This window comes from Podarcis bocagei, assembly GCF_964188305.1.
Source record: "Podarcis bocagei genome assembly, chromosome: 4".
Taxonomy (NCBI): Eukaryota; Metazoa; Chordata; class Lepidosauria; order Squamata; family Lacertidae; genus Podarcis; species Podarcis bocagei.
The window spans coordinates 10,897,674-10,924,760 of NC_138128.1; the positions used below are offsets into that span (position 1 = coordinate 10,897,674).

The 27,087-nt window shown below is 45.3% G+C and overlaps 2 protein-coding genes across 6 annotated transcripts in view; both read right to left on the bottom strand.

The window, feature by feature from the left end:
- LOC308585080 (uncharacterized protein) overlaps positions 1-27,087 on the bottom strand; it is a 459,744-nt gene that overhangs the window by 74,092 nt on the left and 358,565 nt on the right. The gene's annotated exons all lie outside the window — the stretch shown is intronic.
- Positions 13,860-17,018, bottom strand: SOX2 (SRY-box transcription factor 2). The gene has a single exon (XM_081190607.1). It carries the CDS (start codon positions 16,239-16,241, stop codon positions 15,267-15,269), a length of 975 nt encoding a protein of 324 aa, XP_081046733.1. The 5' UTR covers positions 16,242-17,018; the 3' UTR covers positions 13,860-15,266.

A 27,087-nucleotide genomic window follows, 5' to 3' on the forward strand; every position in this document is an offset into this window, starting at 1 on the left:
CCTAGTCTAAGCGATGGCGCAGGTTCTCTACGCTGAGGGCAGGCTCCCACCCTAAAGGCATATTTTGGGAGGTAAAATATGCATGGAAGTCTCATGCGTGGAAGTCAATGCGACTTTCTCCCGTGGGTATATTTTTAAGGTGTGCCTGCAAAGTGTCCTATTTCCATCGACTGCTTTTAGAATCCGATCCATGACTCAGTTAAGCCGAAATCCTTGAGCTGACTGAAGTAATTAACTCTACTGTCTCGATCCACAATTAGTAAAGCCGAAGTCTTTGCGTCAAAACCCTTTTATAAGTCTCTAAATGATTTCCTCTAAACTGTGAAGGATTCGGTTTAGTTGAAGTCGATCCGCAGCTCAGTTAAGCCATTTAGGCGGAAGCTTATCATTGGAACTATTAACCCCTTCCACTACAACGTGCCCCTGCCGAAATCCTTCATTTTAAAAGCTGAACACTCCAAATTAGCGATTTATCGATAGTGTGGTTAGTGATCAGTCTCTGCATGCCGGTCAGCTTCGCCCGCCCCCATCTTTCCACAAGATCTTGGCCCGGCTGGCTTGTGTGCTGAATAGACCCAGCAAGTTTATATGGATAAAGACAAGAAGAAATTGGTCGGGTTATGGCCTCGATCCTCAGTCACTTGCGAGGAGGCAGCATCCTTGAGGTCAATGAGGCCACTCTCGAGAAGTGGCGTCAGGTGGCAATTTATAATGCACCCACTTGTGGGCTGTTGCACTTCGAACGGGTCTCGTTGAAGCTGAGCAGAACACTATCTAATATTTTGTGCTTTTGGAAAAGGGAAAGAACCACGTGAACATGCGCACAACGCTTCCTCGGGGCCTTTTCTGTATGTCTCCCCTAGAAACACAATGCTGGAAAGGGCATTGAAACCGGAGGAGGGAGGGGAAGGAGGGGGCTGTTGCATCTTTCTGGCCCGGTTGATTGTCTCTGGTACCCGGGTTCTCTCTGTTGACATGGAGACGCTCCGAGACCCAGCCTCTCCGTCCTCTGAACAGGAAGAGTCAGCAGAAGAGAACTGCTTTGCCAACCGCTCCAGAAGTTGATGCTATTTGTTACCATAATTCTCCACCCCCCCCCCAAAGCCCCTTTTCCGGTTACATGGTTTTTCATAAGCAAACACTGAGCCATTTCCTCGGCGCAATGCATCACCAAGCCCGTCCAAAAGGGTCTAATCTGCTTCGCGCAGAAACCAAGCAGTAACAGCCTGGTAGGCTGCCCTTGTGAAGCTAGGAAAATACCTTCTCAGTAACTTGCCCCTCCCGCAATAGGAAGAATAGAAGAAGAGAGACGCGAGGGTGGGGTGGGGAGGGGGATGGACGGGGCCCGTCCTTTGCCTTGTTGCTTCTTAATACCCTGATCGTGTCCAAATAAGCCATCAACACTTGCACAGAATGCAAACTTTCCAAGCTCTACCTTCATTCTCTCCCCCTCCCCATCCCGAAATTATGATACGCTGCTCAATTGTAGCCCAGCCAGGCAACAACTCGATTATACTGGAATACAACGCGTTTATTTTCCCGCATATAAGGCTTCAGGTTCCTGGGATTAATTGAGTCGCGAAGGAACTGGTCCAAGTTTACTAGCGGATCCAGAGATCCGGGTTGGGTACACAGATCCAGCCAAAGTGATGCAGGAATCCTTCATTCATGGAAGTCCGCGCGCCTTAAAAGGTTAGCTAAGTCCCGACTCTGTATATAGATAGGATGGTCTGCTAAACATGAGGACATCAGGCTGAAATGAATGAAATTTGCTTCCCTTGTAAGGCTGACACGGTAAGGGGATCTCAGATGCCAGAGACCAACCAGCAAACAAGTTAAGATACTCTTCTTGCGGTTCAACTCACAACTGCCTGTACAATTCTCAGATCACGTAAGCCAAAGTAGACAGGTGGGAGTTACTAAATAGCCGAGAGATTGAGGAATGAAGCTGTTGATACAGCAACCCTAAATGTATGCAAGTAGATCTAAATCTTACTGAAATCAGCGGGGATGACTTTTAACTCAATGTGCTTAACAGCTTAAGTGAAAGCATGTTGCATAGCAGGAACTTGTTCTATTGCTTAAACAATTTATATACCGCTTAGCTACAATAGTCTCCAAGCAGTATATAAGCATATGTGCACTAGCCTTTGGGTTCTCAGCCGGCCAAGGCTGAGAGACAGCCCAGCCTGGTCCTTACAGGGAAATGAACACCACTGTAGTAGGAGACAGAGTTTCCTATTTCAAAAAAGTAGACATATGATTGCAGGCTTTAGCACAAATATTCAAGAGTAAGTCCTGCCTAATTTAGCAGCCCAAGCCTAAACATGCTTATTCAGATCTAAGTCCTGTTGAATTTAATGGGGTTTACTCCCAGGTAGATGGGGTTAGGATTGCAAGCCTGAGTGTGACTTACTTTCGAGTAAGCATGCACAGCATCAGGCTGCAACTCACACTTTGTTAGACAGAGCTTATATTCAGGTATAGGTGTGCAGGCTGACCAGGGCGGAAGTCCCATTAAAATTAGTTAATTAAAGATATCAATAAAATGTCTTTTATGATCGAGACCACAGCGAAGTCCATGGAATTTCAAGCAAATTTAAACGTTTATTTGCATACACGGGGCGGGGTCTACAGACTTCCGCCTACTGGAGCGGATGGGTCTGAAAAGGGGGAATGGGCGCCTCTAACGGTAGAATTCGTGCGTGTATGTGTGCGTGTCTACAACCGAAGTTGGAATATCTCCATTCAGCTGACAGTTTAAACAACTAAATCAAAATGCTGGTAACGGCCCGCGATTGTAGACCGACTTCAATCCAAGTAACTGGGCCTAAGTGAGCCCGGCCTTAAATCGCGCCAAAAGATTTCGATAGGGCAGGTTGCCATCCTAAGCACTCTGAACCACTGAATTAAAGAAAACACACAAAGAAAGATTCGTCTAGCCCTGATCTTTACTTGCCCTGTTGTTCTGAAATCTTGATATAAATGGCTATAACACCCCCCTTTTTTTGCAATACTGAAGGAAGTTTTTATTAACAGAGTTTTATGTAATCTTTGTAGGCTCGCGTACTCCTGAGGCGTCTAGTTTCATAAACTGGAGATACTTTTAAAGGCTGCGATTTACTTATTTTTAAGTGCCTACCTAGGGAGAAAAGGCATCAGATTTTGTGTTAGTGGGAGGAGGGGGGAAGGCCCAAATGTTCATTAAATGAATAACTCCAGCTAGCGTCACCGCATAGACACTTTCTGAACTGAGAACTGTGGAGAGGAGAAGGGGAGGGGGTTAAAGGGGGTGAGAGCCTGAACGTGTTAGCTGATGCCCTGCCGGCTGACAGTGTGTGGTCTATTGTAGGGAATGTGCCTCTTCCACTGAACAGAACCTTCTCTCCCCCCCCCCCCTCACGCTTTCCACCCTAGCATTACTGCACCTGCACTGGCTGAGGGAACTGCAGCCATTCACCACATCAGCGCAGAAGACATCTTTGACAGCACTCAATTCATTACATTTCTTCCTGCTTTTCAAACCAACCAACACACGCACACACACACACTCACCAAATGAGCCTTGCCGGTGAGTGACAGTCCTCTCCCCTCCCTCCCTCTCTCCCCGCCCTCCCAAAAATCGTACAATAAAGTTGTATGTATGGTGGTGGCGGCGCTCCTTTGGCGATTGCATGAAGAAGTGAACTAGCTTCCGTTAATAACTCGTCTCTCCTTAAAGGCAGCAAGGAAATGAGTTAGGTTTTGTTAGGAGGGGTAACACTTCATTAATGTTCTGTGGTCCAGAAAGAAATTATAACCACCCCCAGTGTGGAGTGGAGAAACTAGAAGTCCGGTAACCTGGTTCTCTTGCAAGGAAGTCCCAGTGACTTGAAAGGGAGGGGTTTGTCTTCCGCCGAGGAAAAAGAGAATGCGCAACCCCCACTTAAAGAAACCCACAAGTCAGTAGGGCTAGGTTTATCTCACAAATCAGCCCTGGATACATGTACGTGAGAATGAGGCCCGGTTTGTGCCCAGGATTAGGAGTAGAGGTTAAATCTCTCCCCTCAAGTTGAGTTGGGATGCGGCTCGGACTGGCCACTCAAGAATCCACGCGAGATTCAACCCATGTTAACTGGTAGTAAGCGGAATTTATTTTATTTACTTAGCAGAATGTATATATTTATAACTCGGTTGTAATAAAACCTCTACGCGGCTTACAATAAATATTAAAAGTATCAGTACAATTCTGGCAAGAGTTCTTCCTGAGCCGGTTGCTCAGAGTCCAGAATGGTATCATCATAAGTTCTGCTTCCAAATATCAAGATCTAGTGTCGTGAGAAAAAAACACCCCTCCACGCACACTGAAAAAAAAAGGGGGGGGGGATTATTTCACCAGGGAATGAAAAGTGAAATTTTAAACCAGTGAAGAGGCCCAGAGCCTGCCCGACCCTACACCGGAAGTCAAAGCCACTGAAATCTATGAAGCTTCCTATCAAATTTAGCAATAATCGGGTAGCTGAGCTTTGATACAAGTACTCCGGCTCAAGTAGCTTGTGGATTAGGCTGACAAAACCTCTTTTCAATATCACTTTTAGAGCCCCATTAGGACTGGAAGCTGAACTCGCCTTGTAGGCGGTGATCGGACCTAGTGGGTTCCAGCTGAACAGTTTTCGGAGTCGAAAACTGAAACTAGATTCTGCCCCGCACGTTCAAAAGACCCCGTTAAGCAGATTTGTTCATTTAAATCTCGCACAACAAAATACCATTCTAAAGAAACTCTCTCCCTCCCTCCCCATTTCGTTTCAAAATATCTCAGAGCACACGTCTCCCAGAATTAATTCCCCCTCCTCTCCAGAGCAGATCATGAAAGTTAACGGGACTTATGGAGACAAATGGTTTTGTGGAGCGTAGCCCAAGCTGATTTGAAATGGAAAGCGAGCCTGTATCTCAGGGTCACCAGGAAAGGCGTGTGTGTGAGAGAGAGAGAGACATTTCAGTTTCCTATACATGGTATATAGACAAATCGCACTATCGTTTAGAAATATTTAACGGAATCGTTTTTGACTTAAATACTTGCTCACTGCCCTGAGGAAGATGGAGATGAGGTGTGAGAAAAACCATCTCCAACATCTCCAGCATGGAGATTTCCATGAATATCTCCAACAACTCCCAAATAATCATTGCTTGTGCGAGGGAATTGTATACTGTATAAAATACGGGCTTTGTATGTAAGTGTATTGTGTATGTTTAACTGTCAGCTGCTCTTAGTGGGGAGTCGAAGATTGCGGATCGCCTGGCAAAAAAAGAAAAAAGAAAAACCCTAATAATTTCAAAACATTCAATGGAGCGGCGGTGACGTCACGGGGTATTAGCATATGAGGAGGGGATAAAGTCAGTGTGGCTGAGGGTGATAAGGCCCCTCCTGAGGAATTCACCGCTTGTTTTAATACATTAATTATTTCGCCGCTGCCCGCAAGTTTTTGCCATTTGTAAGAGCTTAAGCCTTCTCGTGGAGAAGGGACTGGGCGGGTTAAGGGTGCAAAGAATCCCTTTGCAGAATGTCTTATAGGTCGGCGAGCGGGAGGAATTGCTCAGGGGGATCTCACGCCCGTCCCCTCCTCTCAGAAAAGAAGGAAAGCCATGGGTTGCTATACTGCTCCTTTTGAAATACGGATGGGGTACTGAGTAGTAATCAGTACTATTTACGTACATACAGGCTATCTGCGACACACCCTACAGCCGGGGAGATGTCCTGAGCTAGGGAAGTGGGGAGCACAGCCCTGCCTCACTGGGAGAGGTCTTTCCCTGGCTCTGGAGCGGAGCCCTTGCAGGATCGCAGCCCGAAGATGCTTAAACGGGATGCAGCACAGGATAGGTGCTGTATTGCGCTGATGTCAAGATGTTCCCTGGCGACAGGGGAAGTCTCAGCACCTCCGTCCTCTTCCCCAGTCCCATCAGAAGGAAGGTGATTCTGCCGCTCAGTCACTTCTCCTCATGTGTTGTTATATAAAACTTACTTTTCACACACACACGTATGTGTGTATAGATCTCGCCCTGTTCTTCCACTCTCAAAGGAACGCCCATTAATTTTAGGCAAATTTATTTGGAGTAAGTCCTATTCCGGTCAGTGGGATTTGCTTCTGGGTAAGCACGCTCAGGACTGAGATGCCCCGTCTGATCAGGTGCTGTTGGGAATAATAAGGGTGGGGAAAACTGGAGAGAGGATCTTCATGGGCTGATCCATTGCCCCAGTTAAGCTGCAGGTCTCTTGGAATTCGGAGATCTCTCCTAAGCACATTTCAGGAGCAGTCGCAACGCTTCCCAGGGAACCTCCATCGCATAACAGCTCAGCTTAACTGGGCGACGGATCCTGGCTGAACAGCTGGCAAGGAAACGAAAGACCCCAGAGACGATAATTCGGAGCCAAACTCTGCCCCGCTTTATGAAGGGGCATCTCAAGGGGGAGGGGGGGGAGAGACAGGCCCTTCTCTGTCCGCCAGGGATTCCCTCAATTCATGTTCCGACAGCAGAAGGATTAGAACACAGATATATAATTTTGTACTGAGGGAATGAGAATGGCAGGTTCGCAGGGCCCTCTTAGCAGCAGCCCCGGGGTGTTCTCCGCAAACCCAAGGCTTTGCTCAGTCGGCAGCCTGCAGCGGTGATAGCCTCTGTCCTGAACTGGACTCGAACCCGCCTTGGCTGGTGACATCCGCGACAAGCGTCCCAAAAAATCCTTCCTAGTCTCATTACGCTCACATCAACCCTTCTAAAAGAAGACCTGCGAAGACATGTGCTACAAATGCGAACGAAAAAGCGCCCAGGAAACCGCGCGAACCTGCAGGCTAGGAAACTATGGCGTGCATTCCTGCTTTTGCCACTCTAGGCGTGTAATGTTACTAAGGTCAATGGGACTTCTCCAGTGCGAAATGTTTTCTATTTGCCAAAGAGTTGTGACGTTGGTGCGTCTGTTCAGCGCACATACCAAACCCAGCAGATATCGTATAGGCCTCACTAAAAACAACAGAAAGACTCTGATGGGTCTGGATTGCAACCTGGACCCACAACCCAACCACTTAACTGAAGCTCAAGGGTTTGAGCTGACGGGCTGTCCCTTCCTGAACACATACAATACTGCTCCAACCCTCCTGATCGCAGTCATATGCAAGTTTACTCAGAAGCAAGTCCCATGGAAATCAATGATATTTCGCCACAGGCCTGGTTTGGAGCCTAGCCCTAAAAGTGTTTAGGACTGTGTCGACAATCCTTCTTTACACAAGTGGTTTAGAACTGGGACACGTGCAATTCTTTCTGTCTGTGATGACATATATACACATACAGACAGATACCTAAACCTAGATGTTGCGTTATTATCATAGCTGTACTATGTAAGTGTAAGTACAAATTTAGGGAGAGGAAAGAATCTAAATCCATTCCAAGTAATGGGATGTGTGGATCGTATCAGCAGACAGGCCATCTTCACATCCCATTTGACGCCAGTGACAAAATTCCTACTAATTTAAATGGGTCTGCAGTGCATTCACAAACAGCTTATAAGTATATGATAAACACAACACTGAAATACACAGGAGACAGGTAGGTGTTCACAAGCCAGTGCAACACAACTATTCTTTTTTGGCTCGGTTAGAAGAGCAGTTTCTAAATTTGAAACATGCCACCCCACTCCAAATCTCAAGAGCGTTTGAACGCGCAAACTCAGCCCTTTCCCTACAAACGACCATCGCAGACATTTGAAATGTACTTCCCTCTTACGTACCTAAAAGCCGATAACTAAGGTCCTGTTCGGAGGTGAGGTGCTTTGCCTACAAACTATAACAGAAATGTGAAAGCTACAAATTCTGAAGAGTGGCGCAAATAGAGGGCTCTGGAAACTAATTGGTTCAAGTAATCCATATTTTTAACAAGGGAAAATAAGTGAGAATTTTTTGGGGAAAGAGGCTGGTTGGAGAGGCTTTTCATCGTTTAACCCGTCACCTTCTCAAATAAAGTAACGCAAACTAAGGGATGTAACAGCGAAAACTTAAAAGCTGAACACAGAATACATTAGAGATCGGGATGGCAGGTTCTGCAGCATGAGTTAACTAGCGGCTAGGCATCCCCATAATCTCTACTGCTCCTCACAAACACTGAAGTTATTACTCAGAGATATTTCTCATTTGAGTACTTTAACTAAATCTCTCATTCATTCATTCATTCATTCATTTTAAAAAGGTGTGGAAACTGTAAATTTCTCTCTACAGTTTTCTTCCCCACAATGACCAGATACAGTCGATGCGGCATGCCCATATTATAAATACCAGTAGTACAGTTTCGGGGTTGAAATTTTAACCATTATATATATATAATGTAATACACACACTTCTACCGCACGCCAGTCTCACCACAATATATAGTTTACCTGCATGTAAAACAATTAACCGCGTCAGCTTGTCACCTTCAGAACACCAGGGACACAAGTGAAATGTACGAGAGGGAAATTGACCGGGGTTGTTCCTCAGCTGCCAAGGTGACAACTTGAATTACATTCCTAATGGAAAGGGGCTACTTTCCCCTCGATGCTAATTTGACCTTCAGAGAATACACGCTCTCTAGCATTTACTTAAGGGGAAAAAACGAGGAAAGCAACATCAAAACGATATGTAAAGAAGAAGACAACGTAAGATCGCACCTGGCCTTTTAACTCTTTGCAAATGGAACTACCGGTAGTTTCCCCAGAAGTTTAAAAAATGAGCATCACGTTGTCTATGGCTGAGTTTGTGGGAAATGGGGCGAGGGGAGTTGGTTTATATGTGTGGGTATAAAACTAATATTACTAACTTGCTGGCACAATCAAACTTCAACCTCGGAACTATTAGCTTAAAACTACCAGCAACTGAAAAGTAAACCCAAAACACACAAAGGATCTGTTTAATTTTTTTCGTCCAGTGGGCTAAAATGAGGACCCCATCACTATGCACTTAAACGTTATTCCTTGTCTCCCTGAGGCGTTTGATCAGTTCTTTTCCCATGTGAGGAAACTGGCAGCTCCAAGGCCGTCAGTGGAACTCCCATAACAAAAGTCCTGAAAAGCTGAATGAATTGGGCATATAATTACTGCACACACACACACACACCCTCCTATCCTTTGCAGCTTATCTCTTTCTTATTCATGCAACATATATTGTCACCTAATCTCACCCTCAATATTGCGCTTCCTCGCTTTTTTTTTTTTTTTTTTTTTTTTTTGGTAAGCAGCTACCACCACAACAACTACTATGACAAATTCCTTCCCGGCAGAAATTAACCATAGCTTCCTATCTGTCGCAAAGCAAAGAGCCAAAGGTGAAAAACTGTGAAAAATGGAAGGGGTTAGTTATTTAAAGGTGGTTTGCTAATTACTCTTCCCCAGAGTTTAGGGAGTCATTGCAATCTGCGTCTTCCCCACAAGGAAGGATGCTTTGACTAAGTTTTGTTTTGTTTACTTACATCTCGGGAACTATAAGGTTTGGTCTTTGCTCTTAACGTATTTACTTAGCCGGAAGTCCAACTGCCTTAAACAGAATTGACTTACTAGTAGGGCTGCAATCATGGCTACATTTTCTTGGGAGTAAGTGTAACTGAATTCAGCAGGACTCCTCAGTAAATCTACATAGGACTGGGCTGTGTGTTGAGGACCTCAGCTCTGATTATTTTAGTACTTGAAGACAATATCAAAACTTGATTCCATGCATGTGAGTCAAACTGAATCCAATAGGAGTAACGCCACATACCTAATCACTACTGATTAATCAAGAATGAATTAAAATACATCCAATCTTTCTGTCATAGTATATTACGTGTGTACATATCACACAAGTATACTCCAAAGTGCAATACAGATACCTTAAACTGAGACTCATTTCATAATGTCTTTTATGGGATACTTTATGCACACTGGAATCGTCCTCAACACAAAATCAGTCCTTATTTCCTTGAATGGAACTTTTTTTCTGGGTACTTTGAATATCCACCTACCTAATGCAGATACCCAATAAAAATGCTCTCTATACAATTGCCAGTTCTGGCTTTTATGCCCAGAATAGCTGTAGGATTTATATAGATATATCTGTATTTTCACATCTGTATTTAAAATAGGCAAATGCCTGCGATGAGCTACCGCAGCCTATCCCACAGACCTAAAAAATCTAACCACCTCCCGGCTCTATGCTCCATTGCACGGCCCTTGTGGGAAGAGAGAAGCCCGAAGTACCTTAAAAGCCGAAATCTGTTTGCCGTCCAGATTCAGGCAGTCATTCCCCAACCCCCCTTGAGTCTTGGAGGCCAGCCTTGCTTGCTTCTGGGTTTGTGTTCAGAGCTGGATGGAGAAGCTTGGGAGGGGGTGGGGTGGAGAGAGATCCTCCAGAGATTGCTCTACCGCAAGAATTTGTCGCTTGGAGGAATAAGTACAGCTATTACAACCAAATCTACTAGCAGTCTAAATAATTAATTGAACCATTGCTCTTTGACCCTTGCAAAGTCCAATAGGGACCCGTTTGTAGTAATAATACCCCCCAAACGAGCCCTTGTCAAATATTCATTTAGTGGTTAATTCGAGCCATTTCCCCTTGGGACAGCCTGTAATACCAGCCTCTCCGGCTTGCCAAGAAACCCTGTTAATCTACCTCTCCAGGTCAGCAAAATATTTTAACACCCCGTCCTTAAAATGCTACCAATAATAATAATAATAATAATAATAATAATAATAATAATAATAATAATCCTCCCCCCCAAAAAAAAAAAAAATCGCAGGGGATCTCCTAATCTTTATCCATGGTCTGTCTATTTGCTGGGGCTAGGCTTAAGGAAATGTGACACTCCATCTCTGCCACCCGACATCCAAGCAACGTGCCTATTTTTGAAAGGAGAAGAAATATAGGTGGAGAGACCAGCCCTTAAAAAGGACCATGAGACCCACTTAAATGGGATCTGGGGGAAATACATTTCTACACACTGAAGGAGCAAAACAGGGGCGTTAAACAACTGTTATTCCTATATTTCAGAGATAGGAGGGAAATCGAAAATGCTGCCTCCTATTTGTTAAAGCGGCTGAATAAGGGGGGGGGGAGCCCTTTCTAGATTTGCATGAATAACGTTTCTGCTCAGTTCATTTAACTGTGCCTATCTCACGGCCTCAATCACGGCAAGAGAGCGGATTTCAAATGCGTTTTCTTAATCGCGCATACAAAAGCTCATTATAATTTTCATAATAATAATAAGTTTTGGTCACCTCACAGTTTGGAATGGAGGGGGAAGGTGGCAGAATTCATTAAGCAAATTTTGTTTAAAAGCAAATGATTATCTGCGGCCCTGGATGTATTTGCAAGCGTTCACGTAACAATCCCGCCACGTCGCTCAGTTTCTTTCAGACCAAGCTCTCCCTTCCAGGTAATCAACTAAAATTAACAACAACAATAACAGTGTCGAAGTCGGTTGTACGGGATAAGAGAATTATCGTGAAAAGTGTACATTCAACCATTTGAAATGTGAGCGAAAGGGGAGGAAAGCTTTTTACCACGGCACGTGAAGAATCCCTCCTGGTCGCGTTTACCATCGCAAGCAAATCCTTCCAGACCGTTTTACATTCATAAACGTGGGGAGGAAATCGGGGCGAAGGACTTAGAATTCCAAATACTAATTTAACCCTTCTGTCCTATTCCTTTCTGGAAAGCGAGCAGATCGCTCCTGAAGCCCAAAGGGGGTTGAGATCCTGCGTGTGAGACTCTTTGTAGAGCGGCCTTCTAGAAAGCAAGGCCTGCAATCAAACCCACCGATTGTAGTTTGCAAATTGTGGAGTCACACAAAGGGCTGGTGGAGAGGGTTTCAAGAATTCAATGAAATGCCCCGGACTTTTGTAATTAAACACCTTGCTCCTAAGAACCCGCATTTAAGCACTTTTACGGGGAAGAACCTCACTCACATCAATAGCACTTGATTCCGAGTTAATGGGTCCCTAAGAACACATTGCAAGGATGTACAGTCGTGGGACTGACTTTCCAGAAAGCTGTGTCCTAATTCTTGCCTTGGAGCCCGATTTGGAACAGATTTACTGGAAATTCCCTCCCAGTAAGTATGTTTAGGCTCTGTTAGGAAGCCGTCCAAGCACACGGTGCCACTTTCCCAAACAAATGGATTTCAGCTGAGATGCCAGTAAGCGGCCTAAGCTAGCAGCTAAGGAAGAATCTCTAAAATAAATGAATAAATTGAAACAGCTAACAATTGCCATTCACTGAGAAATAATAGTTTGCTGAGGAATAATTAAACACTTGCTTCTTCAGCTTTAAAAAAAATAAATGTACGATTTCTCCCAAAACGTTCTACTGTGAAATGGCTTTCAGAAATCCTAAACAACAGTATTCATTTTTGGTTCGGGTGGTGAAACGTATACTTTCTGAAATTTGCTGTATGTAGGAGGGAAATGGCTCTATAGTGCCTGAAGGATTTCCAGAGAGAAATCTAGTCTGCGCCAATGTCTTAAGCTTCTGTGGCGAGGGCTCTACCGTACAGGCCCGGATTTATTCCATTTTCACCCCAGATTTGGCATTAGTTTTTCCATTGATTCCCACAGAGCACACTTCTCTATAAGCCTGTTTAAAATGCAAACCACGATTCACAAAACTCTCACTTTCACGATCCTCAGGCATTTGTCTGCAAGAATCGCAGCCCAGTCCTAAATACCTATACTTGAAAATAAGTCCTATTGATTTTCATCGGGCTTTACTTCCGCATAAGTATTTTAGGATTGCAAATAAAGTCCCATTGATTCCAGTAGAATTTACCCAACAAACAGGTGCATTACAAACGGAGAGATGTGGGAAAGCAGATATCTTTACAAGCTAAGACTCGACATACTTTTTCTTACTTTTAAAAAAAGTATATTTAAGGGTACAATGAAAATAACAGCATAAAGTTAAACAAGATATACCTCTCTGCCAGACGAAGTTGTCTTCTTTAATGTGCGTTTTGGAGGGGCGGGAGAGGGCTTGAGTTTCGCAGCTTTTTCCTGAAACTGGCTGCTTCACCTCGCTGGTGAATTATGAACTAGGAAGAGAGAGCTTTTGTGAAAGCCTATGGCATTACAAAATTGAATAGATTATTATTCTCAGTATTGATGGCTTACATTTAAATCCACCCCACCCCACCCCCTCGCCCTGGCTATCTCTTTCCCCACCTCCTCAGAGACCCCAAACCCCCTCGTCTGCAATGAAAAAAACAAACCAGGGAAAGTTTAGAAAGGCGCAGAGAGCTGCCCGTTTTTGCGTTGTTGTGGTGCAATTGTCTTGAAACCGCGACTTTGCCATTTCCCCAAAACACACACGGAGGACTGTAGAAAGCACACACCAGCACACACGCACACCCCAGCCAACCAAGCCTCACTTCAAGTCCATTTTCTCCCAAAGCACAGCGCTTCAAGCGGAGATCGCCCTTCTTACGAGAGAAGTTAAGAGAGCCACGCACCTCGCTCGCTTCCTACTTCTGCTGGTTCTCCTCGCGTTAACAGTCCAGCCTCATCTGAACTCCGGGGGCTTTGGTCAGCTTTCAGGTGGCAACAAGTGGTCGTTTCTTCCAGCAGCGAAAATCACCCAACCGACTTTCTATGCCATGTTACTTTTCTCATTTATTATAGCAGAAGAAAAGTGTCACTTACAGTCGGCTGCGTTTTCCATTGTCGAAGGATTACTCATTTCATATAGTTATCTGGGCCACATCCAATTTCAGGCCTTGCATTATTTTAAGTAGAAACTAATTGGCATTGAAATTACCTTCTGAAAACAAAGCAGGAAAAGATTTCCTCATTCCTAGAGTTTTATTCTACAATATTATTTATCACACCAGTTTATAACTGGTCCTTGAGCAGCACGGAATTTAAAAAATAACATAAAATTCATCCTGCTTTCTGAAAATAAATCGAAGACTCAAGTGTTATTTCAGTGTCCATATTTCAAAAATTTATTTATCTCAAACTGTGCATAATGGAGTAAAAACTTAACTCAAATATGTACCTGTTTATAAGGATGGTATTAGTTCAAATATATATATGTCTGTGTATATATACATATCCATTTATATGTATATATACATGTGTATATATAGATGTATGTATGTATATGTGTGTGTCTATATATATAATATACATATATGCACACCCACATACACATGGACTGCCGGCGGACTGATTTCAGATAATACACAGCCGAGTACAACTACGGGAAATGAGGAGGGACAAAAATTAAAAGAACTTAAAATAGCGTCACAATAAATTTACAGAAATATTACAAACCATAAGAAAATATTTCAAACACAAGAATTTCAGATTGTTTTGCTGTCGTTTTAGCTGAACAGGAGAAAGTTTGAAAACAAAAAAGCTATTTAAATTAACAAATGTGTGTGAACCTGCAAGACAATTTTTGCTTTTTAAACAACGTGTAAAAAAATGTAGTACACCCTAAACTTTTGCCCTTTTATATAAAAAAAACAGTTCCAGTTCAATGGTATGCAAGTACTTATTCTATTTATTTTTTGCCTTTTGTACAATTGCTAAAACAATTAAAACGTCCAGATTTTTGTTTTAAAATAAAATTCAGCTTCCTTTTTTGTGCAGCTGCTATAAATCCATCTATCCAATTATCAGAACGTCTTAAGTAGACTCTGATGTATTTTAAAAATAATTGGCAAATTCTCAAGGTTTCCCCCCTCATCTTTTTAATATAAACAATGGGCTTTTCGATTGCCATGTTTATTTTGATAAATACTGTACAAAAGTTGCTTGCAAATATTAAAACATTTCCCACCCCATTTCCCAGTCTCCTTCCCTTCCCCCCTCCCACCTTCCTACGTCGCTTTCTGGAGTCTAGTTCTAAAGATTATGGGTCAAGACTTTTTTTATTTTTTACTTTTAAAAACCTTTCCTGCAAAGTACCATTTCCATAGGAACTTCGGGGGTGGGGGTGGGAGGGACGGGGGAGAACAGGTTTCCAAAGGAGAGGGAGGGAGAAAACAAAAATAAAAAGATCTATACAAGTTCCTTGATGGGTTTGGAATTTTTTTTTCATTTTTTTGTATCTGATTGGTTTCTCCCTACCCAGTTATTCTCTGTACAAAAATAGTGTCCCCCCCAGAAAAAGAGGACAGGAAGGGGAGAAAGGGGGGGAAAGTCAGAAGTTCAGAATTTCTAATAAAAGTTTGTTGCTCGGTCTAGATTTCTCGCCCTCGCGCCTTCCTCGCGTCTCGCCCACCCCCCGTGGGTCTTACATATGGGAGAGCGGGAGCGTGCCGTTTATGGCCGTGCCGGGCACAGGTGCGTTCTGGTAATGCTGCGACATGTGCAGTCTGCTGGGGGCGGCCGGCTCCGCCACTTCAGGCCCGGGCAGGTACATGCTGATCATGTCCCGGAGGTCTCCGGTTTGGCACGGAGCCCTGGAATGGGAAGAAGACGTGACCACGGGGGGACTGGAGCTGGACTCCGTCTTGACCACGGATCCCATGGAGCCCAGGCTCATTCCCGGGGTCCCCTGCTGCGAATAGGACATGCTGCTGTAGGTGGGCGAGCCGTTCATGTAAGTCTGAGAGCCCGCCATGGAGTTGTACTGCAAGGCGCTCACGTCGTAGCGGTGCATGGGCTGCATCTGCGCGGCGGCGGCGGCGGCCGCGGCGTTGTGCGCGTTCAGGCCCGGGTGCTGCGGGTAGCCCAGCTGCTCCTGCATCATCCCGTAGCCGCCGTTGGTCCAGCCGTTCATGTGCGCGTAGCTGTCCATCCGCTGGTTGACTCCGGCCGCGCCCAGCGTGGCCCCCACGCCGACCCCCGCGCCCATGGAGTTGGAGCCCGGCGCCAGCAACCCGCCCGGCAAAGTGTACTTATCCTTCTTCATCAGCGTCTTGGTTTTCCTCCGGGGTCGGTATTTATAATCCGGGTGTTCCTTCATGTGCAAGGCGCGCAGCCGCTTGGCTTCGTCGATGAAAGGTCTCTTCTCAGCCTCCGAGAGAAGTTTCCACTCGGCCCCGAGGCGCTTGCTGATCTCCGAGTTGTGCATCTTGGGGTTCTCCTGCGCCATCTTCCGCCGCTGGCCCCGGGACCACACCATAAAGGCGTTCATGGGTCTCTTGACCCGATCCGGGCTGTTCTTCTGGTTGTTGGCCCCGGAATTACTGTTGCCCCCCGCGCCTCCCCCCGCTGTCTGCTGGGGGGCGGGAGGCTTCAGTTCGGTTTCCATCATGTTGTACATTCAAACGGCTTTTTTCGGCCGAGGGGGCGCAGCAACGGGCGGCCGGGAGGTTTCGGAATGGTGGTGGGCAAACAAACCAACGCAGCTTCGAGGAACTCCGGCTAGTAAAAAGCACACCGGCGCATAGAGAGAGGGCGAGGGAGAGAGGAATCCGACAATCGCCCCCCCAAAAAAGGAAAAGGAAGGGTCTGTAGGTGGGACAAAAGAGAAGAGGAAAGGCAGCCGACAGGAGCTCGAGAGTGTCCCAACCTGGACTTGTCTTCTCTGGGAGGGGGGAGGGAGGGGAGAGCTCCCCCTCCAAAACAGATCCTCCCCCGATCGGATCAACACCGGGATCTTCCTCCCTCTGCAAGCAGCCCACGGACGACTATTCAAGCAGGAGAAGCATAACAAAGAAGGCTTGGAGAGTCTTGATTGAGAAACTTCTTCCTGGTCCGTTTCCCCTCCTTTCTTTCTTGTGATTCTTTCCTTCTTTTCTCTCTCTCTCTCTCTCTCTCTTTCTGTATCTCTGTAAGACTAAAAGAGCCAGCAAAAGTCCCTTTCCCCCCTTTTTTGTTGTTGTTGTTTTTGTGTGTGTGTGTGTTTTCCCCCTCCTAAACACTCACTCTCACACTCTCTCCCTCTGTCTTTCTCTCTCTCTCTCTGCCTTGACAACTCCTGATACTTTTTTGAACAAGTTAATAGACAACCATCCATGTGATGGGGGGCTTGTCAGGGAATAAATGCGTTTGCCCCGGCCAATCAGCGCCCGCCGGCTCCTCCACTGAGCACAAGCCTCGACTTGGAGTTTTGCATGAAAGGGGGCGGGGCTTCCCGCGCGCCAGCCGGGACAGCTCGGCTTGGGGAAGCGGGAAGAGAGAGAGAGCGAGGGAGGGCGAGGAGGAGGACGAGGAGGCGGGTCTTCGAGGCAGCCACTGAAAGGGCCCCTTGGAGCTCCTCTTACAAGCAACAGGTCACACACGCCTTGAGGAGGAAGTGTGTAAACAGCATTCTTGCGACATTAAAAACAAAACAACAAAAAGCCCCACTCCGCAACAACTTGATGTTGACTTGAGACTGAGTGAGGAAGGTTGCAACTCCCCCCTCTTTATTTTCATTTTTTGCGTGACAGATGGGGGGTGGGGAGAGAAGGAAAGGCAGCAACCCTGCTTCTGAAGGCTCCTTCTTAGGATTTTAGCAGGACGAGGGATCTGCTAGTTTGGCTTCCTTTCCCAATTGCTCAGCCCCCCCATAACAATGCCTCTACGACCAGCGCAGGCTGCTAACCAGCACGAAACGCAGGGAGCCCACAAACAGTCCCCAATGCTTTTGTAAGGACCTCGTTTGCTGCCCAAAACTGCTGACAGCCCCTCCTGCAAAATAAGGCCCCTGCGCTAGGCCTAGACGCCTTCTGCTCCAACCGATCTGACCCCTTCCGCCCTCTCCGCTGAGGTTGCCATCCTTCTGGTGGCTGTGCAACCAAGTTTACTAGAAAATAAGGCCCATGGTGGCCCCTGGGGCACTTAGGAGCAGACAAATGGGCAGAACCCAGCCTCGGCAAGAGCAGCAGACCCCTCCTGGTCCTGCTTATGGACAAGGCTGCGATGACCTCCCTGCACGCTCACTTGAGGTCCTCACACCGCAGGCAAGGGGACATATTTCTTAATAAACTTGTGTATGGCTGGGTTCTTCGGCTATCGCTGCGACCCAGGGCTACTGCGATTTGCCTGGCCTTCGGTGGCTCTTAATTTACACGAGGTTCCCTTGCGCGCATCCGTGTCATTGGCACCCGCGAGATTTACTTCCACAGGCAAGGCATTTCGGTTTGGAGGGCTGTTTTCCGACGCCAAGTTCCCTCCAGGCTCGTTGGCCTCTTTCTGCCCCTTCCCCCAATTCCACGCCTGAAAGCAACGCCAAGCTGGGCTCCCTCTCCCGCCCCCCTCAACATCTGATCCTCTCCAATATTCCTCTGGTGGCTGCTTTGCCGCAGACATTTCTACGCGAAATAAAGGAGTGCTCCTTGCCTGCCTGCCTGTCTTTCTCTCCCCTTACCCCGCACTCCTCTACTCCCTCAAAAGTCTAAAGGCGAGATTGGGTGAAAAGCCCAGAAACCCTCCTAAAAAACTGTATCCCCCTCCTTGCGCCGCAATCGCTCCCCACCCTCCCCGCAACCTTCTTCTCCACGGTTACAAAGCGTGGCCTTCCTCCTTCCCCTCCCTTGCCAGCCTCGCGAAGCAGGTGCGCAGGGACAAGAGGAAGTGGGGAAGGGACCGGGCAGGAGGGAGAGCCACGGGCGCGCGCGCAGGAGGTGCTGGAGGGAAGCTTTTCGACTGGGGCCCGCGGGGAATGGGAGTGGGTGGGGGGAGAGAGAGGTGAGATGAGATTTATCCCCCCCCCCGGCCACGGCGAGGTGGCGACCCAGCTGTTACAACTAGGTAGCTCTTCTTTCCCCCCTGTCACGATGCTCAACAAAGCGCCAGCTAAGTTTACTTCGAAGCTCTCATTAGGATCTTTGGGGCTAAAACGCACTTGAATACAAAGAAACGCACGCGCGCACCCCTCCCCCGCGCACCGTTTCAGCTTTATAAAGTGCTTAAATATTGTTGCGGGGGCTCGCTCTCCCCCCAGCGCCGCTTTAACCCCTGAAACTGAATAGGAAAAAATGTAGAGATTTCTATTGCTGGACACGTTCCGTTTTGTTGGAAACTCCGGCAAATAGATTATTTTCTCCCCCACCTTCTCCTACTCGACGTTGCTTTCACGCTTTTTCTGCATGCACGTGAAGGACCCTTTTCAGACCGCGTTCAGAAAATACAGCAAGCTACATCTAACTTAGAAAGAGAAGGCCCGACACACACACACGAAATAAAACAGGTTTTCCCGCTAGCCCCGATTTTTCTTTTTTAAGTTTGTTGGAAAACTTCAAAGGGATGCCACGGAAGGAAGGAGAGTAGGGAGGGGGCTGGGTGGGGAATGGCTTCCCTAATATGAACTATATTTTTATTTCTTCTTTGGGACTTGGAGAGAGACTGCACAAACTGAGAAAGTCCTGATAACATTTTAAAACTCTTAATCGGGTCAGTTAAAAAAAAAAAAGCTGAGAAGTGATTTTGAAACACAAAAGGAAAGGAGAAGCGTCTGGAAGGACGCCTGGACTTTTATCGCTGGGGGTTTTACGCATGGGGTTGGTGCGCCCCCTACTGGTCAATTCGCCTTTCCCCCTCTAAAACACACACACACTCTCTCTCTCTCATACACACTTATTTTCCCTATAAACCAAATATTTCTCAACAAGGCTTGAAATAATAGAGCAGGTAGCTGGGCAATGTGAATATCATCGCTACTCTACTTCGTTAGGCTCATTAATATTAGTTTATTTATTTGTTATTTCCTTACTGAGACTTACAAATTAGGAATAGAAGCCTGCGCCTGCAATCCTCAGACCGCTAGCTTTCACATAGCCTCCTCGATTTTATTCATTGCAATCGTAGTAAATAATACCCAACCGTGGCCCTTACATTTTCCCGTATGTGGAAGAAAACAGACAGTTAACGCTGAGCTCCTCTCCCACCGACTCTCCGCCCCACACATATATGGAGCACGCCTAGTTGTCCAGGCACCATATTTAACTTTGTTGTTGTTTATAATTTAGCCTAAATAGTTGATAACGTCCTTAAAAAAAAATCTTATGGATAATTAAGTTCGAAGAAAAGGGGTGGGTGTGGGAGGCTGTGATTTTGTCTCTGCTAATACAATGATAACTGATGGCTGGTGAGGTATATTTTTTTAAAGGGGGGCAGCACACACATCTTACTGTACATGGAGGCAGTCTCCTAGCGGATTGGGGAAGAGGAGAGGCTGGGAGTGATCCCCCCCCCAATCCACACACACACAAACGCATAACTAGATGCTTTTTATTGGCACTGAACTCTATAATAACACAGTTAAGAGGTTAAAGTGGCTGGTTTCGCTCTTTGTTAATTGCATTTATCATCTAAATAAGGTATGGAGCTACCTAACAATTGCGTTATCACGAGTATTTACCGCTTTATTTTAATTAGCCGTGTTTTCCTTATCAGTGCAATGAACTGTCTCTGGCATATATACATAATAATGCGCTATAGAAAAATAAGATAAAAGCGATAGCGCATTGCACGCCCCCCCCCACCCGCGCCCAATCTTCACTTTTCCTTTTTCAGACCTAGGTATACACGTATATGTGTCGAGAGATCCTGGCTTCCCTCTTAAACAATATTTGTGCACACATAGGTAAAGATAAACTGAGATAGCGATAGAGTCACCCACGGTTTTATCTTCTGATTCAGACTAACAGCACCTCATTCATTTCCCCCCTCCGCCAATGGTAGGATACAGACATTCTCTAAAGAGAGGCCTGGAGAGCGACGTTTTAATCTGAATGGATTTAAAATTCGTTGCCTTTGGTATAATTTATGGAAATGAAATAAACAGCCCCCTCCCAATGTTTCACAGCGACAGAGTGTTAAGGGGGGGGGAGAGTTACTGTTATGAGCTTATTAAGAAGAGGTGTTGAATGTTTTAATGCCTCGGATTTGTATTTACTTTCTTTCTGATCTAAACTACCACTTAAGTCAGCAAAGGCTGGCATATCCCGACGTGTGTGTGTGTTCGGCTGCAGGGGGGGGGGTATATATTTTTATTAGTACGATTATTGGTTTGTCTTTGCTCAGTCTTAACTTACCAAGTTATCTTGTCTTCAGGAGATGGAAAGATTACGGCCCCCTGTTTTATTTTATTTTATTTGGTCCTGAGCTGCAAATAGAGGTTTAACTTGCAGCAATTAGGCGGGAGCTAGCCAAGCATCTTACTATTATGATGCTCGTTAAAAACCCTTCTTTTCTACATCTGCATTTGAGTGTGTTCTCCTGTACTCTTAATCTTCTTATGGAAATGAAGGCGAGCGGCAGGGAACCAGCGGAGACTTAGAGAATGTCCTTGTTAGGATGGAATTTCTCAGCATTGTTAATTAGCAGAGTTTGACGACCACCAGTATTGGGGTGGGGTGGGGGTGGGGGCTCTGTTTAACCACTCACAGACCCTTTGGCTAGGAAGGACCGAGTTCTTTTCTTTATTTAATGTTGTAATTTGAAGGGGGAGGGGACTCTGAAAAGAGCCTCCTGTTTGACAGTTAGGGGCTAAGAGAATTTTTATCTCCCTGTGAAATAATTACTGCCTTGATAACTCAATTGTCTGCAAAATGTCAACCTGTGACCTCAAAAGTTTTTATTTTATTGCCCCCAAAGATTTCTTTTTAAATAACAAATGTAACGAGTACACAAATACTCTCCCTGTACTCTTTGACTTGCTTGAATACATTTTTCAAAAACCCCATTTTAACATGGTTCTTTAAAACAAAGTAGTCGCCAACTACTGTAAATTCTAGTTATTTCAAAAAGTCACAAGAAAAATGAGTATGCCGATGAATTTCTGTGGAGGGAGGGATAAGAAATAGTTCCAGGTCCAATAAATCTGTTGGAAAGAAGAGCCCTTCATAGTAGATAGTACATTCAAGAAAGAAATGTTTTGTTTTCACTTTTAAAACTATATTGACAGTTATATATTAAAACTCATCATTGACTGCCAAAAATTCAGAACACCACTCAAATAATGGAATGTCATGCTGTCTTTGAAAGCTAGACACCTTAAAAGCTAGATAAACAAGAAAATGCATCCCTAGAGACTGTTCAGAACTAACTGTAATAAGAGCAGTATAGTAATTTAATATATCATGTAATATAGGATAATATATGCATTTGGTTCATCACTTGGGAATTATTGTACAATATTATTCATCTTGTATGAACTACCATGTAAGTTAATAGTTATATACAGTTATATTATATAAACATATTCCACATTCTTAGGACAGCTATATCTTTTATATTATTATTGACCTTATACCCGGAGGTCTCATATTATATTCCACCCCAGCCATATGCTAGTATGATCCTATCTATCTTATGCTAGACATAGGCTTATAATATGAGCAACACCAATACTTTTTTTTGTTTGTTTAGCAGCATTCCGAATATGCACCGAACATGTGGACTTCCCTTATGTTAAGAAACATTTCCGTTCTAGAATAAAGGAGAATTCCACTCAGGACTGATTTAAAGTAAACTCGACGTTTTCTCCTATATATCGGTTATGGATTCCTAGATAGCACAAATAACGCAACACCCACACCAATAACTGCGAAAGTGGAACTTTTTTGGGTAGTTGGAGAAAGAGAAAAGGGAGGTGGTGAAAAATGATGTACGTTATTTTATTTCATTTCATTTTTAGAAACCCAGATCACGGTGCTCACAGTGAATTAATAAGAAATCGTGTGTGTTTAAATACACATTTCAAAATATGTAAACGAGTGGTTTCAGTCTTTAAAATTACTTTTATAATAGTTAAAAACCGCTTATTACTTTGAAATTGCTACCTGAAGGTGTTTAAACTGCTTTGGCTCTTTGTCCAGCAAGCCACCCGATTGTCACTCTCAGATGCAGTATTATGTTTCTTAGGGGGAGGGGGCGACAGTGATTCCTCACTAAACCCAACTCTGCCCCATAAGTCGCCAGACACTCAGATTGTCTCCCCTCCTTTTACCTCCAACAACCGAAAGAAGGCAGGTCAAGGTTTTTGCAGATAATTCTTTAGTCTTAACTACCATTAATGACGTTATTATATAAGAAAGGAGTATTTCTTCTCTCTCGGTAGTGAGAGAGCCTTGACCGAACTGCCACCCGCGCTCTTCCAGGTTGTCCTACATTTACACACAAACACGCGGTTTCAGATGAAGGACCCCAAGACAAAATAAGATAATAAAAATAAGGTAACAAAAACAAAATCTCCTTAATGAATTCGTCGACCTCAATGGGTACGATGCGACTACCTCTCCCTCTAAAACAACGGGGATTTGTTTTGGTTTTTTGCTTGTTTTTAAAGAGGTTCTTGGGTATATCCGGTTAGTACTGAAAACAGCGGAGAGGATAGCAAACCACCTGTTAGAGTGATTGGATGAAAGGTCTCCGGGCTGCACAGTTTAGCAAACCAAACGGTCCCCTTAATTCCAGAGGGGCTACTCCAGAGTAAGGGGCTTGATGAGTGCATCCTGTAGGTTGGCCTGCGAGCGCTCCAATTGGAGAACCCAAGGTGTCATGGGTTTTGAAGACGCTCGAACTCAGGACGAAAGGGAGAAGCGTGCTTGGCAAACCCTCACAGTGATCAACTCCCGCCCGGAAACCTATGTCCCCACTGTGGACGGATGTGTGGATCCAGGAATGGCCTCCACAGTCACTTACGGACTCACTGTTAAGACCGTTTTCATGGAAGACAATCTTACTCGGCAACGAGTGATTGAAGAAGAAGGAGGAGGAGGAGGAGGTCAGGAAACCAAGGCTTTCGTTCATAATGAATGAATTTGTAATACCCACCAACTTCCATCCCAGACCCCACAAACTAGACGCATAAGATCCCATATTTGTATCCCGCCTCAAATAACCCAAATTAAATTCCACCCTCAGTTGCCTATCTGCAAATACTGATCGGAATTTCCATTTCTCTTGGTGGTAAAGGTAGGCGTGATCACCCCTTAACTATCCTGATACTGAGCAAGATTTTTACCCCCAATTCTTCACACATTCTCTTTAAAGTAAATTGCACTGCGTTGCGGTTGAGCTTACTTTCAAATCAAGTAGCTTTAGGATCGCAGCCATGGAAAGTAAGTCCCATTCAGTTCGGTGGAAATTTAGAGGGAACGTGTTTAGGATTGGGCTCCTCGACATACCTTGAGGAGCCCAATCCTAAACACGTTCCCTCTAAAGAATATTACTAATCTGCATCAGACGATCTCGCAGTAAATGCTGCAAAGAGGATTACAATCCTCTCTCCACTCCCAAAAATGCATTGATAGGCAGAGAACAAAGGTAACTCCTCTGCCCCTCTTTGACCACCCTGAATATGGGCAGGGTGGTTAATGCCTATTCAGGGGCACCTAAATCCTCCTTATCTTGTCTGCGCCTGTGCACCAACATCCTAAATAGGCGTCCTGGAAATAAATTCCATAGGATCCAGCGGAGACTAACTTCCAAGTGGTGTGTTTAGACGCAGCTGGCGTCTTTAAAAACCCTCGTAATCACCCTTCTGCTTCAACACCCCACTCCAATACGACTCTATCCCCCATTCTCTCCTTCTTCCGAATAAATGTGATCACACACCCTTGCTTTAAAACAAGCACCCCAGAATCTTGAAAATAAATGCGACATTCCAGGACCGCTAAATAAAGACTCTTTCGGTGCGCTGCGCTGCGCCTTTAATCGGAAGTCAAAGTCTCACAGCGCAGAGCAAAGCGTTTTTTCAAGGAAAGCGTGGATAGCTTGCAAGTGACAGCGTCGACGCCATTCCACTTCACAATACGTGTTTTCGTGCTTAAGATGCCACAAGAATCTCGGCTGATTTTGCGGCAACAACCTAACAGGTCTCCCTTTGGGAAAGGGCGCGCAGAGCGCAGCCTCCGTGATCTCCCGTCAGGATCACTTTTGCCTGACGGTTTTTAACAAGCAAACTTTCTTTCCCACTGAAACTTGCTAAATTCCTGTTTAACAGGGTTGCAGTCCTGTGCACACTCACGTGGCAAGAAGGTTCTCTGGTTCATTACTTGGAGGAAATCCCCATTCCTTTCAACAACATGTCAAAAGTAAGATTGTACTAGCTGAGTCTTCATCCTCACACCCTGGCCAACCAAACGCTTTATGGCGGCAACCCAGAGGAGTGTCAGACGGAAGTAAATTCTGTGGAATGCAGTTCTAGCTAATGTGCTTCGGACCAGAATATACTCGGAAGTAAATCCTATTGATGTCAATAAGCCATATCCAAGCAAATGCAGTTGAGGTCAAAGTACTTCTTCAGCGGAAATGCTTGAATCCGTTTCTAGAAAACTGTAGGTACATTACATTAATAGCAAATGTGTTCAAGGTCGGACGGCCTGTCACTACGGCTGCAGATTTACTACTCCGGGATTAGTACTCTGATACAATCACATGAATGTTTCAATAATTATAATGGGACTTCTAGTCACGCAGTACTGCCGAGTCCGGGTTTTAACTCAGTTTAAATCCATCTGGGTCGGGGAACAAGCTGCTGGTGTCACTGGAGTCAAGAGCTGCATTCCTGCAAAAATGCTGCGCCGGTCCCATGGACTTCAATAGGATTTAAGCTGCCCAACTGTGCGCAGAGCTGCAACTAATGAGACAGAGATGGACGCGTGTCTCGGGGACAATGTCAACTCTACAAAACTGCTTCCAGCTTAATGGGGGGAATCCCAAGCACATCCGTTGCGCAAAATAACCCCCATTTTACTTTATGGGGCTTCAAGAAACAGCTTTGGGCTCCTGTGTAACTCTAACTGAAAATTGTGGGACTCTGCTTTCCAGAAAAGCGTTCAGAGTGGTGGGGTATCTTAACTGGGCTGTGTCAGTTCTCCAGGGCCAGGGGTCCGCGGGGCGGGAAGGGAGAAACTCTCCAAGCAGTTCCGGAGCAGGACTTTTAAATAATTTTGTGTTTGTGTCTATGGGATGAACTTCCTTCCCATTTTAAGAAATGGCCTAGAGATCAGAGCACGTCGATCCGAATCCAAAGAGACACTTTTCTTTCTATTCCAAACAGACAGGCCTGACAGCGGAGAAGTTCTTGAAAGCTTCTTGTTTTTTGCAACCTCGGAATGCGAATGGCGGACACTGGAAAGAAGGGGTCGGGGGTGCGTACTGAGGCTACCAGCACACCTGATCTACAAGGGCTCAAGGCGAGCAGCGAATATTACCAAGTAAAAATATTAACATAAAGGAGAAAACGTGATAATCTCTGAGTAGGTTTTGTTATGAAATACCTCCTAATTCATTTGCTTCACGATTCACTCTCGATATCAACCCTAATGAAGGGCTGATCTACACTCAGTTCACTAAATACTGTAATGTGGAGCTCACTGATTGATCTGGCAGACAAGAAGAGGCTTCTCCGGCCGTTATGATTCGCAGTGTCAATAATCTCCTCTGGATCGAGCCCAGAGACAACCGACCTCATGTAAATGCGCCTAGGCTGCAGAAGGACTGGGGTGCTTCTTTGAATATTTAGTGAGAGGTCACTTCATAAGTTTTTCAGCCTAGAAAACAAGGTGACAGGGCTAAGAGAAACGCATCCTCCCTGGAATCCCAGAGAGTCTAATCTAGCAACCTTTATTTTAGTGTTATTTTGCATTTTTGCTTTCATATTCCACCTTCATTCCAAGGAGCTCAGGGTGACGTATATGGCTCTGCCCCTCTCCATATTATCTTCGCAACAATCCTGTGAGGTCTCTTTGGCTAAGCCGCTAAGGGATGGTGGCTGGCCCAAGGTCACCCAGTCAGCTTCATAGCTGAATGGGAATTTGAACCCTAGTCTCGTCCAACACCCTAACCACCACACCACACTGGCACATCTGCAAATGTGTTAAGGAAAACTCATCTGGACGAGGCCTTGGGAAGACTGAGCTCCCACGTACGTTATTTTGAGTCATTGTCATTACTGTGGGGTGACTCTAGAGATGTGTTACAGGTGTGCTTGCTCCGCGGTCTAAAAATGGCTAGCTCGAACCTGAGGGATTGGTTTTTAACAGAAACGCTTGTCTAGATGTGAACTTGCCCTCAACATCGTCATCTGAGGTCCTGGGGGTTAGGCCAGAGGCGACCAGGAAAAGGTTTGTAATTGTTGTCCTTTCATTATTGGATAGATCAGGTGGTTGCATGGATTGTAGCTTGTTTTGATTCGGATGTTATTGTCTGAGAGCAGCCATGAAAGTTTAGCA

Bases quoted from the DNA above. Each gene is read 5' to 3' on its own strand.
- SOX2 (XM_081190607.1), bottom strand. From the start codon at position 16,241: ATGTACAACATGATGGAAACCGAACTGAAGCCTCCCGCCCCCCAGCAG.